The 17677-nt window shown below is 39.5% G+C and overlaps 1 protein-coding gene across 1 annotated transcript in view; it reads left to right on the plus strand.

Annotated features, from left to right (window-relative positions):
* HERPUD2 (HERPUD family member 2) overlaps positions 1 to 17677 on the plus strand; it is a 116315-nt gene that overhangs the window by 37197 nt on the left and 61441 nt on the right. The window contains exon 5 of the mRNA XM_030204253.1: positions 10353 to 10507. Within this exon, the coding sequence (XP_030060113.1) occupies positions 10353 to 10507 (155 nt within the window). The remainder of the gene's footprint in view (positions 1 to 10352; positions 10508 to 17677) is intronic.

Below are 17677 nucleotides of genomic sequence, written 5' to 3' on the forward strand. Positions count from 1 at the left end.
AACCAAAACCATTCATATGCATCACACAGGAGCCCACGGCATATCCATTGGAGCCCTCGGAGCAAACCTCTTGCAGCGCCTAGAGAGTTCAAAATAAAACTCCGGGCTCTGGGAGATAATGAAGAGATATAGGGTTCCCATATAGACAAAGTTTTTTGTTGCATTTTAGGGATGTGCCTACATGAAGCTGTAAGCTCAAATTTTTTATTTATTTATTTATTTTAGTGATAATACAAAGAATACACAAATACACTAAAGAATATAATATACATAGAAAACATCTCTACAATCTGGTTACAACAGTCCACCAAAAAGAGGAGGAGTGGGATTCAAGATTGATTAAACCAAAGGAAGTTTGGTGCTATTAACTTAAAGTTTAAGGAAAAACAAGCAGTGGTACTCCTTAATTAACAGAACCATAAAACCAGAGATGGAATTAGCATTGGTTTTTCTTCATATCAAGGAATGATCTTAATTGTTCAGGTTCAAAGAATATAAGCTCAATTATTTTAAATGTAAGGAATATGAAACAGAAGGTTGAGCCAGATCATTTACCCGAGAACTAGGGAAGTCGGGGATTAAATTATATTGATGCTACTTGGATAAGTCACTTAATCCTCTATTGCCTTGGATACAAATTTAGATTGTAAGCCCTCTGTGATAAGAGAAATGCTTTATCGACCTGAATGTAAAACACCGTGAGCTAAATCCAAATTTAAAATACTATCTGTACCATAAATTTGAGTACAGTTAGTTGTTTGCAAAGTTTATTAGGAGGGAGACATTGGGGATGAAGTGTGGACAGATGTCAATTTTATAGATTCATAAATTCTGATCTGTTCTTACCTGTTGTTGTTCTTTTAATGTCTTCTTGATAATCTGCTGACCTTATCTCCATCTATCCTATAAAGGGGGGGGGGGGGGGGGGGACCTCCCATTCTTTTCACTTGCAAAGATTCTGGCCTCTAAAAGTTGCTATATTTCTGTCTTCATCCTGACTCTATAGGTTGAAAGGGAGCTGACTCAGGAATAATGCCAGGAAGTAATTTTTCACAGAGATGGTGGTAGATACCTGGAGTGCCCTTATGTGGGAGGTGATGGAGATGCAAATGGTAACGGAATTTTAAAAAAATGCATGGGATAAACAAAGGAATCCTGCTTAGAAAGAAAGGATCCAAAGAAGCTTAGTTGAGATTAGATAGCAACACCGGTAATTGGGAAACGAAGCCAGTACTGAGCAGACTTCTACACTCTGTGCTCTGATCATGGCTGGACAGATTCAGCTTCAGAAGTTGGAGATCAAGGCCGGTGCTGGACAGACTTCTACGTTTTGTGCCCTAATTATGGCTGGATAGACTTGGATGGCCTGGAGTGGAGTTTTTCAGGGACTTCGATTACAACTTCAGAAATTTTAGAATAAGGACAGTGCAGGGCAGACTTCTACGGTCTCTCTGAAAATGGCAAGGACAAATCAAGATCAGGTATATATATGAAGTATCACATATCATATGTAATGAGTCCATCTTGTTGGGCATACTGGATGGACCGTACAGGTCTTTATCTGCCGTCGACTATATTACTATAAAGCCACTTTTTCCTCTGAAGCAGACAAATTTTGTCCCTGACGGTTAGAGCTGGGTTTTCTGAGGAAGCTGCAAGAAGCCAGTTTGTCAAGGTAGGGAATATCGGGTGTGTCTGTAGGAGATGCTTTCATAAGAGAACTCTACTGTGAGCTGGAGAAGATTGATCAGATATGGCAGTGAATGACCTCAATGAAGCTCTGAATCTGAAGTAGAGAGACTATTGCAACTTGAATAGACCTAGTTACTATTGCATTTGATTCCTTGCCATCTGTTTCGGTGCTTCAGACTTGCTTAATGTTCACTATCTACAACCCAGTGCTAAGCCATCATGATTTGTCAGTTTAGCTCCTACACAGAGAGAGACTTGCTCTTCTCATGCTCTGATACCTACTTTCTATTTAAGATTCAGTCCTTCAAGGATGCCATTCTTTGCCATGACATCTTCAACCTATGAAATATGCAAAGAGCTCTAGAGGCCTTTCTAGGTCTGGATTTTGTTTTTCTCCCATGTAGTAGAAGAGTACTCTGGGGACTCTGTCTGATTGTCCTCTCCAGCTCACAATAAGTTCCCTTATGAGAGCATTTTTACCCATGATTCATTCAATGCATGGCAAGAGAGGTACTAGTAGATGCCTTTTGTGCTCTTGAAATTCTTAGAGACCCTCTAAAGCACTGTTGCTATACCAATTTATAGCCTTTTTAGAAGAACAGCAGCTTCATATGTGGCAGACTCTCTGCTTTATTATTTGAGCCTGTCTTACAAAAAGATGAATGTGAAATATAAAGTACAACTCTTAATACTCCTCTGTTGTAATAGAATTGGCCATGAAGAAAGCAAGGAAGTGCAGCACATTCTCACACACTTCTTGCTATATATCCTAAGCTCTTGGAGCATGTGGACAAGGTGTTCCAAAGGGCAGTGCAAATTGATTTTGTGGTATGAGATATTTATGCCATCTTCCAGAGGTACAGTGTTTGTTCCTTTGGGGATAAGCCAGTTGAGAGACTTAAGCTAGCAGTCATTTTAATAGAAGCAGATAGGTTCCATCTTATGCATGCATCTTATGACTTAGTTGACACCTCTTTGAGGATTTCAGTTACCGACATTGACACCAAATGTTTTGCATAGTTGCATGCTTCTGGTTGTCCACACAAAGCTGGCAGACACTCCATGTGCTGGAGATGCCTTATTTTGAGAAAGCAAAGGAGACCCTGAATATAATTTAAAGACTGCTGTTCCAATTTGCAGTACTTCTCCACTGTACCACCACAGTCTACATCAGGGCTACTCAAATGTTTTGAGTGGAGGTCCAGAAACTTTGACTGACTGAAAGCAGAGATTTTCAAACTATCACAAACGCATCATGTCTCATGTGATGGTGAGTTTAAAAAAAAAAACAACTTAATCGTAATATACACATACAATTGGGGCTGCACTCTAATTGCAATTAATTCTGTGATTTAATGCATTAAATCATTTTTGCAGTGTTTCCTGCCTTCTCTAAAAATATCTTTACTACTTCCACTTCCAACCCCTGTCCTTGGTTCAATCTGACATCTTTTCTCACATCCACTATTCAGCAACAGCCCCCCACCCATGCTAGTCTACCTTTTAAAGGTGGTCTTCTGTTGATCCTTGCTAGCAGCAGCATTGCACATATGCAGCCTGGTCCAAAGCTTTCCCTCTGATCTGTTCCTCCAGGCAGAAATAGAAAGTGATATCAGAGGAGGCAGGACAAGCCAGAGGGAAAGCTTCAGCTTAGGCCACATGCAGAATATGTGCAATGCTGCCACTTCCAGGACCAGCAGAAGACCAACTTTAAGGTAGATAAGTGAGGGTATTGAGAGGGAGGGCAGATGCTTAACCCTGGGTGGGGGTAGCAATGTAAGCTGCAGAGCTGGCGGGATCACTGATGGAAACTATGACTGAGGCAGTGAGCTCCAGAAGCTACGAGAAGAGCTTGGTGCTGCTCACCACCAAGTTTGTGTCACTGCTCATGGGGGTGGAAGGGAGGGAGGAGAGAGAGATAATGGAACCCATGAGAGAGAGAGAATGGACATGGGGGAAGAGTAGAGGGAGGGAAGGTTGAGAAAAGGAGAGTTGTTGGATCTGGGGTTGGGAAGGAGGGAGATTTCAGTCCTTTAGGGAAGGAAAGGGGGATGGGATTTGATATACCACCTTTCTGTAGTTGCAGTCAAAGCAGTTTACATATTATATACAGGTACTTATTTTGTATCTGGGACATTGGAGTGTTAAGTGACTTGCCCAGCGTCATAAGGAGCTGGGGGGGGGGGGGAATAAAATGCCTTCAATTGTTCGATTTAAAATTTTTAATAAAAATGCAGCCCTACATACAATCTGTATTTCAAAGGTAATTTTTTCACAAAATTCTAACATCTAAATCTTTTGTAAAAGAAGCTTTTAGGAGTAACACCTCAGCGAGAACAATGAAACCTGTTCTTAAATTTCAACATGTTTTTATAATTTGGAGAATGAGTTTGCAATTCTCAAAGCCCAGTGTAAATGCTCATGAGAAAATTTCTGCATTTTGATTTAATAATGTTCATTGTTGAAAATGTTGACTCACATATGTATGTTGAGCCAAACATTGCAAATACAGCAGTTGCAAGTTGCCTGTTTGGATTCTGAGAATCACTGACAAACTTGCCTCCAAAATCTGTAGTGTTCGCTTCTTGAAACTTTATTCTCATAGTATCCACAGCTTGAAGATCAGTAGTCCAGTTGAAAAAAAGGGCTGCCTGTGAAACATAAAACTTGGTTTCAGCTGTTTCAGTACAGTCATCAACTGGAGGAACTAAAAATGGGTTGGCAACAAACAGGACTGTGGTTTCAAGACCTTTGAAATCCTGGAAATGTTCCTCAAATTTTTGCTGGAGCACAAAAGATCTAGCAGTGCCCAACAGGTGAGATGATGGATGAATTACTTTTTGTTGGACGTGTATTAACTGACCATTAGCTAAATCATTTTCAAATATACTCAATTTAGCTTCAAAAGCCTGACATCTGGATGCCAGATTTATTACTGTCTTCTCGTAAGAAAAGTTTATTTAAATATACAGTCATATCAACGAGGAAAGCAACGGCTCCCCATCTACTCAGGAGTACTAAAAAATGAAAGAAACTCATCTACTTTTTTAATTGTCACGCTTTTGAAGAAATTCATAGACTTCATTACGAAGATGCCAGAGAATACTTTTACCCTTAATTAGCCAGTACATTATTATATAGATCGTAAAATCAGTTGAGGCTCAAGGAAACGTAAAAAAAAAGGCGATACTGGAGTGGGGAATTACATTGAATCATCATCTTCACCACATTCATTTCATTTCAAATTTAGCATTAAACTTGGAACACAAAACAAATTTGATGCAGGACCAGGTTTGGGGAACTACTGTCTTATGCCCTTCTATTGTGTTCAACCCCCATTCTTTACCAGGTGCCTCAGGGTAGTGGCCACACTTCTGAACAATCGGGGAATATTAGATGATCCTATCTTGACAGCTGACTTTTTGCACCTTCCTCAGAAAACCTAGCTCCAGCCTTTGGGGACAAACCAATTTGCATCCTACAAAGTTTTTGTTTCATAGGTAGAATTCTGGACATAATACATGCAAAAGATTTTCTGCCAGTGGACAGATGGCAATGTTTCATGTTCATTAAACTAAATTTCTGACTGTCATGACCAAGCTCTGTTTGCAAATAATTGGGTCATATGGCCATTGTGGTACATGTTTACCTGAAAGTGAGGTAGCTTCAAAGGGTTCTCATGTCTAATAGTACCTGCATACCAAGCCACATCCTTGAGTTCTTCTACAAACTGTGCTTCAGTGGTGGATGTCCAAATTCAGCCTGACAACAGTTGTTTAGTTTGACCCACCCAAATATTACTCTTTCCAAAGAGGTGCTTCCAGCACAGGATAAGGGAGCCCACGTTGACTAGGTTCCTTGAATGAGGTGGAAGTCTTGAGTCTGAAAAACTGCTCTGCCTCAGCTATCTGGAGCTTCAACCTTTTTGAAGACTGTTCAGTGTTAGTGCAAATGATAACCAAGTTGCCTTGTCAACAAGCAGGGAGAAATGGGATCCCTTCTATCTGTGCCAGGAAGCAGCAAAGATGCACCCATTGCATCTAAATCAGACAGGTTATATCCCCAACATGCAGAATGAAATAGCTGACAGATGTGGCAGAGTTCTTCAAACCCACAGGTAGACCCTGGATCAGAGAACTCTGCACAGTATCATGCCTCCTCCCCCCCCCCCCCCCCCCCCCCCAGACCAGCAACAAAAGCAAAATTGCAAAGATCACTTTTGTTATGGCTTTAGTCCACTCTTCTTATTTATTTATTTATTTATTTATTTATTTATTTATTTATTTATTTATTGCACTTGTATCCCACATTTTCCCACCTGTTTGCAGGCTCAATGTGGCTTACAAAGACCTGTTATGGCATCGCCATACCAGGGTACAAAATACAATTGATGTTATACAGAGTCAAGCAAAACAAGAGGATCTGGTCAAGCAGTTATAGATAGATAGATATTTTCTGAATAAAGGTAGATAGGAGTTGTCATGGTTAGTTATGAGATCTTCTGGTAAGCCTTGTTAAAGAGGTGAGTTTTCAGAGATTTGCAGAAGCTACTTAATTCGTTGATCAATTTCAAGTGAGTTGGGAGTGCATTCCACGCCTGCGTACCTATGTAGGAAAAGCTGGTCGCGTGTGTTAGTTTATATTTTACTCCTTTACAGCTGGGGAAGTGTAGGTTAAGAAATGTTCGGGCAGATCTTTTAGCATTTCTGGGTGGCAGGTCAACGAGGTCCATCATGTACGATGGGGCATCTCAGTATATGATTTTATGAACAATCGTGCAGGTCTTGTATGTGGTACGTTCTTTAAGTGGAAGCTAGTGTAGTTTTTTTCTTAGTGGTTTTGTGCTTTCATATTTTGTTTTTCCAAAAATGAGCCTAGCAGCGGTATTCTGGGCTGTTTGTAGTTTCTTGATGGTCTGTTCTTTACAGCCGGTGTAAAGTGCATTTTAATAGTACTATTGATTGTACTAGTTGGCGAAAAATGGCCCTTGGGAAGAAAGGTTTGACTCTCTTTTTAGTTTACACATGGAATGGAACATCTTCTTAGTTGTGGTTTTCGAGTGTGAGATTTTGATCAATGGTGACTCCAAGAATTTTCAGAGTTTTTGAAACGGGGAGGGGGAAGTTTGGTGTAGTAATGGTAGTGAATTCACTTGTGTTGGGAGGTGAGTATAAGGCATTGTGTTTTTTTCTGCGTTAAGTTTTAGCTGAAATGTGTCTGCCCAGGAGTGCATAATTTGAAAGCTTTGGCTGATCTCTTTGGTGATTTCCTTTAGATCATTCTTGAACGGGATGTAGATCGTGACATCTGCATATATGTATGGATTGAGGTTTTGGTTGGCTAGTAACTTGGCGAGGGGTATCATCATTAGGTTGAAGAGGGTCAGCGAGAGGGGGGATCCTTGGGGAACTCCACATTCAGGTGTCCATGGTGCTGAGATAGTCGCATTAACAGTTACTTGGTATGATCTCGTGGTCAGGAATCCTTTGAACCAACTCACAGGTTGAGTGTCGAGATGCCCTAGTAATTCCCTAGACTTAGTCTTCTCTTTATGCTTATTTTCTCCGCTCCTTCTACTTACAGCAAAGATGCTACATAGGTTCCAGTAGAGACAAGTACAGTGATTTTCATATTGCCCTACTGGCTTTATCAGAACTGGTTTCCTTTTACTCAAGGTTTGCAGTTTTATCTCTGTGCAGGTTTCAAATATTTCCATTGTTGATCACTCAATGAGGGCTGCCTTCTTCATCCCAACCTCAAATCCCAGCATGGAAATTTGAGCAGAGTGGAGTCCTCCATCCTACAGCTACCAATACTTATTCAAGATATTAATTGCTGCATGGGAACCATCTACCAGATATATCTATGGTATGCCTTTAAGTGGAAGAGGTTTTTCATCTAGTGCTTCATGTATGGTAATAGCCCTTTTTGGAGTTCACATGAAACCATATTGCACTACTTAAATCATTCCTGTCGTCTAGGGCTGTAAATGTCCTCTATGGAAGAGTATTTCTTGGTGCTTACTTGGCCTGTCATGCCATGGTTAAGACATTCTCCTTTCTGCTATCTTTGCTTGATCTGTGGAAGGACTTCTGCATTTCAGAACACTTGAAGAAATTTTATGTACACAGGAACCTCCAGTGTCGTCCTTGCATTTCTTACGAAGTTTCCATTTAAGCCTCCAGAACCTGCCTCCCTCACACATGTTACTTGGAAAGTCTTTCTAGTAGCACTTTTAGGTCTTGACATTTAGCCAAGGTACTTGAGCTTTAAACTCAAGCTTTAGAAATGTTAAATAGTAGTAGTAGTAGTAGTAAACTCTGTTTCATCATAACAAAGTAGCTCTTTTAGCTCAATCCTAGTTTTTACCCAGGGTAGTATCTTTCTATGTTAACAAGTAAATAGAATGCTGGAATCACTAAGTATCCACATGAGAGGCCCTCTCGCTTGCCACCTTAAAAGAATTGAATCCACATGAAAATATACGTTAGGGACAAAGGAGACAAACAAGCAAAGTTGGCATTCCAGAAGCCAAATGAACTTTGGCAAACTGGCTAGCATTCTGCATCCAGTTCTGTTATAAACAAACTGATGGCACTCGAATCAGTAAAATAAAGTGAAATCTCATCAAATCTGAGCCACAGTAGCTACTGTCTCTGTCCTGAAGTCTGCTTCTCTGGATATCATATGTAGAGCCATGACAATAATGCCTTTCCTGAACAGATGTTTTGCATAGAGGGGTTTGACCAGAAATGCAATTCTTCCCACCTTCCTGAGAGTTACATTCTGTTGTTGAGGTATGGAATGAACTGAGATGCTGAGGAGTGTGCTGGACATGGGAAGACCAGCATATGATCAGAACTTGTATTTAGAAGCTCAGAACTACCCTGATGATGTGTGATTAGTCAGACAAGTGTATGATGTCAATCTTATTTTCTCAGGAAAACTTATAGGTAAACAACAATACTATTTCACCATTTATAAGATTTTAAGCATTTTCTCACTCTTTGGCCATCAAACCAGCATCTGCATGAGGTGGATGAAAAGACAAAACAAACAAACTACCTTCATCATGTGACTCCATTAATTGTACTTACAAAAAAAAAATCAGAATAGCAAAGAGCTACAAAACTTGACTTTTGTTTTTATATTTTGATATTTGAGACCTTTCCTTTTAAACAGATGCTTATTATGATTCTAGTGCGGGTAAAATAAATATAGAAGTAAAGCAATCCTTTGCAAAATATTCTCCCCACCTACAAGATGTTCATGTGACAGTAATAGGCTGCTCCAGATTTACAAAGAGCATGATAATATTCCTCAACTCCTAAATAACACGATTTTTGTTCAGGTTGTTGTTTCAGAGCTCTGTCCTCTAATCATTACACACAGCTTGGAATGAATTACCACTTAGGTGTATAATGATTAGAGCACAGAGTTATGAAATTGGGTATTATGGATTGAGCCTAATAACACTGAATTTGTCTCCAGCAAGTCACTTCTTTGGGGACAGTAATCAAACTGCCCACATTGGTGCAAATGCTAGAGTTTACACCAACAATTCTTGCTTGGATTGCCATGGGTTCAAAGTAGCTACTTATTTGTGTTCTTTATGTCCATGCAAAAATTTGAAGGAAAGTAATGGATGTAGATTTTAAAAAATGCATTCTGCACTTGTTAATGTTCTCCTCTGACCTACACCCTCAAGAATGCCTCTTGATAATGCAGGTGAAAGTGTGCATGTTGTAGATGTAAAGCAATGCATGAACTTTTTCTGCACTTAAGTATAAGTAATTTCCAAATCACCAATCTACATGGATAAAATCTATTTTGTCTCTGAAAACCAGCTTTCAAAATAACCCCCCCCCCCCCCATTTTCAAAATTTAGTGTAGATGTATAGAGCAGGGCCATGTAACCATGTGAGTTATCCTGTTTAGTGCTATGTACCCTGGTACTATATGTAAATAATAAAAATCAATATTAATTAGAACTCGTTACCATTATTTATAAAAGACCATTTATTTTTTGCCAGCTCTAGACCTGTACACAGCTTCTGTGGCTTTAAAGCACTGGTTTTCAACCCTCACCAGGTCTGCTTATCAGGATATCCGCTATGAATATGCAAAATGTTTGCATATATATTCATTTTGAGAACCTGTGATGGCTTACATATTTTGCTTACTCAGTAAACAAGACCACCTGATGTGGCCTAAAGGACTGGCATGAGAACCCTTACCTTAAAACTTATATCTGTCAATGGGTCTTATTTCATTTGCCTATTCACTAAGGGGTCTTTTTACAATGGTGTTGGTGCGCACCAATCAGGCACTACCGCTGGAGTACCACAGGACCCCAGCGGTAGTGCCTGCCCCCTCTGCGTGCCATTTCTGGCGCACTGTTTTAAAAAAAGTTTTCTGGGCCGGGGCTTACCCGGCAGTAGGTGGCGGTAAGGGATCCCCTGAGAAATGGCCGTGCGGCAAGTGGTTAACTTGCCACATAGCCATTTCCTTTAAAACTAAACAAAATGCCTTTTACCTGCTGTGGTAAAAGGGGGCTTGGGCCGATGGCAACATGGGCCCCCTTTTACTGCAGGTTGGTTAAAGGGGCCCAAAATCATTTAACAATTAATGGCTTAGTAAAATGTCTTAAATTTTTTAAGAATTCAGAACATCCAAGATCATCAAATTCGTCTGTGAGCCAAGAAGTTTTGACAACATCTAGTGGTTCTAGTTCAGATGGGCTGAGACAACGTAACCTTATACAAACACAGAGCAATCCTGTGCACAGCCACTCTTTCCAGAACTTAATGCAGGGGTAAGTGATTCCTCTTTAGCTGTCATTCCAGCACTGCTATTTGCTTGCTTTTTATAGGTTTGGGAGTGGGTTTATTGATTTTTTTTTTTCTTTTTTAACAAAACAAACCATAAAAAAAACCCTATACAAGGAGAAATCAAATTTTGCTGGAGTTGGAGGAAATGTTCCCTAACCACCAATGCATTTTGCTCAAAACTGCATCCTTTCTGTGAGCATAAAAGTTTAACTGCAGTAAAACAAGCAGGGACTGATTTTAAAGTGGGTGCTAACATTTATGTGCCAATTCATGCACTTAAATGTTTAGAATAATGGCATATATGTGCTGGTATAAGTGTTTGTCCTTAAATTATACTTGTGTATTTTACTTTGCTAGTATTCTATAAAGGAAAGTAGGGGAACCTGTTACAGAATTACCCCCTTTAAAATCTTTCAGTTTTGGCCAATCTTTTCGGACTCCTCCTACTCCATTGATAGAAAACTGACCAGAACCCCTTGTCTTCATTTCATTGCACTTTAAATTATATTGTTGGATAGTATCTTAGTAAAAGGAGTCATTATAAGGACAATAAATCTCATATTAGAATGATAAGTATAACTTTTTGAAAGAGGTGGTTGAATAGGTAAAAGTAGAAATTAGCATTCAGAAGGGACAAGGGATCTCAGATGGGAAAGCGAGTTTGAGAAGCTGAAGCAAGTGGTTTCTAGCCTAAGGCAGCAAAGATAACTAAAGCATAAATTAAGGAAAGCAGGATGCCAGCTGTTTTAGCTGTATTTTGCAGAGGTGGGAATGCAAGACTGAGAAGTGAAAAAGTGTGCAGTGTGACAAGTTAAAAAACAAACAAACCAGGAATACTGAACAAATCTGTTCCCTGAATAAAGGTTTGAGGAAAGGTCTAAATGTATGACAGAAGTATGTCTGCTAGATGAGCACAAACTACCTTCTTTACAAAGGAGAGTGTTTGAATGGAATTGCAAAACACATGGGTGAGGTAATGGATGTTAAATTTGAACAGATCATAGCAGTGGAAGTGACAATATTATCCAACAATTCATTGAAGATGCATGCGGTTTTAGAGGACTGGAGAAGAATGGACGTATTATCCCTCTTTGTATTAAAAAAAAGAAGAAGAAAAAGTTGGGGGAGGGGGGTGAGATTTCCTTATCGTTTCTGCCATATCAGTCTAAACATTTAGGATTTTATTCCTTTGCTCTCCTGTCAGCAAATGGAGGCAGAGATATATTTTTTTCCAGTGACATCACTGGTGCATAGACTGGTGCTTTCTGGAATTCTTCAGTATGGCCTTGCAAAAACAGAGTAAGATCCAATGTACCACACCCATGCCCCATCTGACTACTGCAGCATATAATTTTAATTCATATCTATACACACCGCTAGAGTGAGAAAGCAGAAACTCAGTGAGTCCCTTATAAGCCACCGTTTCCTGGATAGAAGCCAGACTTGATATGGCAGGATTCAAGAAAAGAGGACAGTTGGACACAGATCACCAGAGCCTGCAGAATAGACACCCTGACCCCATGTTCCCTCAAGCAGAAGAAATGGTATGCATCCCTGGAGGAGGAGGAAGCAAGAACATCTCAGAAACAGGAAGAACTGGCGCTCAAAAAACCCAAAGATATCAAATTGGTGACCACTAGGAAGAGAAAGATAGTGGTGGCTGGCGACTCTCTCCTGAGGCTTGCAGTTATCCGCTGACCAGACATGATGTCTTAGGAAGTGTGCTGTCTTCTTGGTGCTAAGATCTAAGATGTCAGGGAATTAGCTTAGAATCATAGTCTGCTGTGACACCTTATCAGTGCTTTTTTTGTAGAAAAAAGGTGCCAGTACTCATTGTGGGCGGAATCACCACATATGACTCCACTCCTATTATAGCCATACCCACATTTGCCACACCCCTTATACCAGCCATAGCGCATATAAACAGACATCATTGATAATATTATACTAGTATAGGAGAAAAAAATAACGTGATTTTTTTTTCAATATAAATTTCTGTAAGCTGTTACAGCTCCAGTATACCCAGTGCAAAATAAGACAGCAGATGTAAATTCTCAAATTGGACATATTCCAGACACTAAAATGATTTTTTTCTACCTTTGTTGTCTGTTGACTTTGTTTTTCAGATCATGCTGGCTCAGTATCTGATTTTGCTGCTATCTGTCCTCTTAACTCCATTTACAGGGCTTCCTTTCCATTTATTTCTTTACTTTCCTCCTTTCTTCTTCATTTCTTGCCCTACATCCGTAAGTAAAAGCTGGGTCCTCCGCAGACTTGACTGTCCAGTGGATCCAGCTTTGGCCTATTTTCTACATCCATGTGCAGTTTTTCTCCTCTTCCTTTTCCCTCATCTCCTTCCTCACTCTTCCCTCATCTCCATCCATGTCCAGCATTTCTTCTTTCTCCCTTCCCTCTCCTCCATCCACCCATGTCTAGCAGCCCTCCTCTCCCCTGCCCTCAATCCACCCGTGTCCAGCGACCCCCCCTCGTTCCCCCTGCCATCTACCCATGTCCAGCAAACCCCCCTGTCCCCCACCCATATCCAGAGACTCTCCTCGTTTCCCTGCTCCCCCTCCCCGACCCAGTCCCCATCTGCTTACCAGCTCCGTGCCTGCGACCCTCTTCTCCTGCCACCCGGCACCGTGACCTAGCCTTAAAAAAAATCTACGAAACGGCAAAGCGGTGCCTCGCGTCTGCCTGTAAAAGAAGAAAAATCGCCTCGTCGGCCGTCCATCCCTCACTGTGTCCCGCCCTCTGATGTAACTTCCTATTTCCGCAAAGGTGGAACACAGTGAGGGAAGGCCGGCCAACGAGGCAATTTTTCTTCTTTTACAGGCAGACGCGAGGCACCAGTCCGCCACTTCTTAGATTTTTTTTTAAAAGGCTGGGTCACGGTGCCTGTTGGCACGGAGCTGGTAGGCAGGTGGGGACTGGGTCGGGGAGGGGACCTACAAAAAAGGTGCCGGTATGCCGTACTGGCACAAAAAAAGCACTGCACGTTATTCATAGTATTGTGTCAGTATTAGCTTGACTCCATTTCCATCATAGGTCATAAAAAACCTCTTTAATGTTCAAAATATCATTTTATTTTTATCTAAGTGCGCCTAAGATGCCAACATTTACACCAGGTTTTGTCAAGCGTAAATCTGGTACGCCCTTCATGGAATAGCACTTATTGTTGAATTTTTGTTGTTTTTGGCTCTTATTTTTGAGTTCTATTTACAGAACTCCCTCCTAAATGTGCCTCTCTAGAGATGGGGAGGGGGGAGGCAGCATCTGGAAAGCTGTGTATATTTGGTGTAACACATGTAAGGCTTGTTTTACAAAGCCGCTCTAGCGATTCCTGTGCAGCTAATGAGAGGCAGCCCATAGGAATTGAATGAGCTTTCTCTCATTTACTGCACCGAGAATCTGTAGTGTGGCTTTGGAAAAGAAACTAGGTTTTGATAAAGGCCTGTCATGCTTATTTGTTAGTCTTGATATCTCTGCTGCTTTTGACTCTCTAAACGCCTCAACAAGATTGTATGATTTAGACCTGTGTTTACTAAGCGGCACTATGGGCGCGTTAGCGTTTTTAGCACACATAAATGGTTTATGCGAGTTAAACGCTAACGCGCCCATAGAAATGTATAGGTGCGTTAGCGTTCAACGCGCCTTAAATTTACAGGCACGTTAAAAACGCTAAAACACCTTAGAAACATACTCCTTAGAGTCCCTTGGGATAGGCAGAATGGTATTAGTTTGTTTTTTTTGGCAGATAGGTATTTTTATGTAGTTATTGGTTGTCATCAGTTGACTTTTTTTTTTCTAAAGCAATTCATAGCGTACCTCAGGGCTTTGCCCTATCAGCAATGTTGTTCATCCTGTACATGCTGCCTTTGTATAAACTTTTAGGATGCCTGAGGTTACAATATAGATTATATTCTGATATTCAAATTTGCTTCAATATGCAGAAATCCCCTTAAGAAAGCTCTAACTATTGTTATGCCTACAATCGGTTAGTACTTGGATGAAGGCAAATTATTGTTTAAAACTAAAAATGGCCAACGTTCAAATTTTGATATCTGGTTAAATACTACCTAATTTTTCCCTTCTTCACTGTTGATGAGGTTCAGATTCCGACATTCGATATCTTGGTGTGATTTGGATGGTTTTTTTGTCTGAAAAAAAAAAAAAAAAGTGCATGTCTATGTAGAAAGAGTGCAGAAAGTTTTTCATAGATGCATATTGTTTGCAGTTTAAAGGACTACTTGAGTCCTTACAATTTTAGAAATGTGGTACAGTGTCTTGTGAACTCTTTCTTTTAGGTTTACCCAAATCATTATTTAGACCATTGCAAATAGCTGAAAATGCGTTTCTAAATTTGAGGATCAACCACAAAAGTGGAGGAACAGGGATCACTACAAACGTAGAAAGGTAAACAAAAAAAGTAGAGTAGTCAACAGGACATAGCCAAAGATACGAGGGAGACAATTGCTGTCATATGCAGGGTTTATTCTTAGTGTCAGACAACTTGACATAGCACTGTGTTTTGGCCAAACTACCTGCCTCAGGGGTTTAAAACACACAAATTTTATTTAATTTATTTACCGCCTTCTTGATGGAATTCACTCAAGGTGGTTGAACATACTAACATACCATCATATCACAAGAAGATAAAAAAAACATATGAATAAATCAATATATAAATAAGTATGTAAGTTAAATGTATCAAATATTTGTATTTAAATAGTAAAATACAAACAATTAGGATGTCATACGTCAAATAAAAAAAAATCAAATACACCAATACTGGCATGTATTGGTGTATTTTGATTTTTTATTTGGCGTATGTATAATATCCTAATTTGTTTTGTATTTTACTTTTAATATTATTTAAATACAAATATTTAATTGGTACTTTTAACCTACATATTTTCATTTATATATGGATTTATTTATATATTGGTATGTTTGTGTTTTAGACTCCTGATGCAGGCACTTTGGCTGAAACATAGTGCTGTGTCAAATCATCTACTGACGCTTTATAAATAAACCCTGTATATGATGGCAGTTGTCTCCCTCATGTTTTTGGACATTTCAGATTTGATCATATTAATTCTACCTTGATCTATCTTCACTGGTTACTGATAAAATGGTGAATTTGAAATAAAATTCTTTCTAATTTTCAAAATTGTTACTAATAATGCTGTAGTTTCTGTTGTTTCAAGCTTAAACGTACATATTTTCCATGTAGGCCTCTTTGATCAGCATCAGATGTTAGACTGGATGTTCCTTCATTTGGTCAAGTTAGATGAATATTGGAATTCCATTTTTCTACATTGTGGGTCCAAAGTTATGGAAAACGTTCCTCACTAATATGAGATCAGTTAAAAGTTTAAGTCTCTAAGAAATCCCTTAAAACATTTCTGTTTCAGCAAGCTTATAATGGTATTTGACATTTTAAAGGTGGAAGACTTTGACAGTAAAATGGTTTGTAAGGATGACTAGATTTTGTTTTGTTCCTTTATGTTAATTTTATTGTATGTGGTTTTTTGTACCCTGCCTAGAATTTTTAGATAGAGCAGGTTATATATTTTAAAATTAAACATAAATAAAATTAAAGGCAGTAATGGCAGTGACTGACCTTAAATTTTGTGGCAGTCGTAGTTGCATTGGCCTCCTAACAAAATGAGAACATTTAAGTTTTGTTGGTTGTCTGATATTTTAGATTACTAAACTGAAATCACTAAAAGAGCATTCATTCAAACATCCATTTGCTTAAACACTAACAAAAGACTTGTTGATTGAATATTAATGACATATCCTGAATCAAAACCTGTTCAAAATCTTAATGAAAAAAGGAGGCAAAGACCTCAGAAAGGGGTCTGTGGACTTGTATTTTTCACAGATGGCTATAGTCACAACAGACATATACAGTCATTGGCCAAAAATCTCTCAATTTTCAACGTTGTTTAGTATTTTAATTTGGTCATCACTTTTTCTTTTTTTTTTTTTTTAAATCTTTTTAAGACATAAACAATAATTGTTGTGGTACTGTGCATTTAACTTTCGTAAATCCCAACGGGGTTCCCATTTCACCTTGTGGCTTCTTCAGGGAAATTTACTCATGTGTGCTAAACTCTGCAAAGAGAAAAATAGTCGAAATATGTACTAAAGATGAACAATTTCTGGAAAAACAGTAGTGATGTTACTTAGTCATTCAATAGCTCATGTCATTATTGATACCCAGTACAAAGAAACAAAAAAATATGACACAAGATGCCATACCTTCATAATTCTGTCAGGTTTCTAATTGATTCAGATTGTCCCACGACATGATGCTGGACAATGTCAATTGTTAGAAAAAGGCGGCCCATTCAACTGAGATATTCAATCCACTTGGTTCTAATGATTTCAATTTGTGGAACCAGCATTATTCTATCCACCATAACTTTAGACCTCTGTTGTCCTCTGTTGAAAATTTTTGTATCTGTTTGTACCGGTTATCAAGTAATGGCATAAGTTACTGAATGACTGTGAGTAACATCGCCCCTGAGGCCCTGCTGCTCCCCAGTCAAAGCAAGAGACAAGCTTTTGAGTGGCTCCAGCAGAGCATAGCCTTAGTAAGTGTTCATCCTGGGTGACTTGCCGGTCAGGGGGAGGCTAAATTTTTTACACCAAAGGTGGCCTCTTGTATCCTCCGACCGATCTTCAGATAGTCAGTCTGTCTTGGATACATCCTCAATTGGCATCTAAAACATCCAAATGGCCCACTAAGAGCTCATTCATTCAGTTCTCAACACAGGCAGGTACTTGCAGAGGAACGTTCCGCCCTTCTAAAGGCCTATGTGATCGAACCCTTTCCACCAGAGGAAGAATGGCAGGGATTCAGCGATGCTGAAGGAAAGGATAGTGAATTTCCTGGAAGCCAATAAGTTGCAAGATCCGAGACAACATGGTTTTACCAAAGGGAAATCGTGCCAAACGAATCTCATTGAGTTCTTTGATTGGGTGACAGGAGAATTGAATCAGGGACGAGCTATGGACATAATCTACTTAGATTTCAGCAAAGCATTTGACACGGTTCCCCACAGGAGGCTCTTAAATAAACTGGATGGGCTGAAGATAGGACCTGAAGTGGTGAACTGGATTAGGAACTGGTTGACGGACAG

The sequence above is a fragment of the Microcaecilia unicolor genome, chromosome 1, assembly GCF_901765095.1.
Source record: "Microcaecilia unicolor chromosome 1, aMicUni1.1, whole genome shotgun sequence".
Classification (NCBI taxonomy): domain Eukaryota; kingdom Metazoa; phylum Chordata; class Amphibia; order Gymnophiona; family Siphonopidae; genus Microcaecilia; species Microcaecilia unicolor.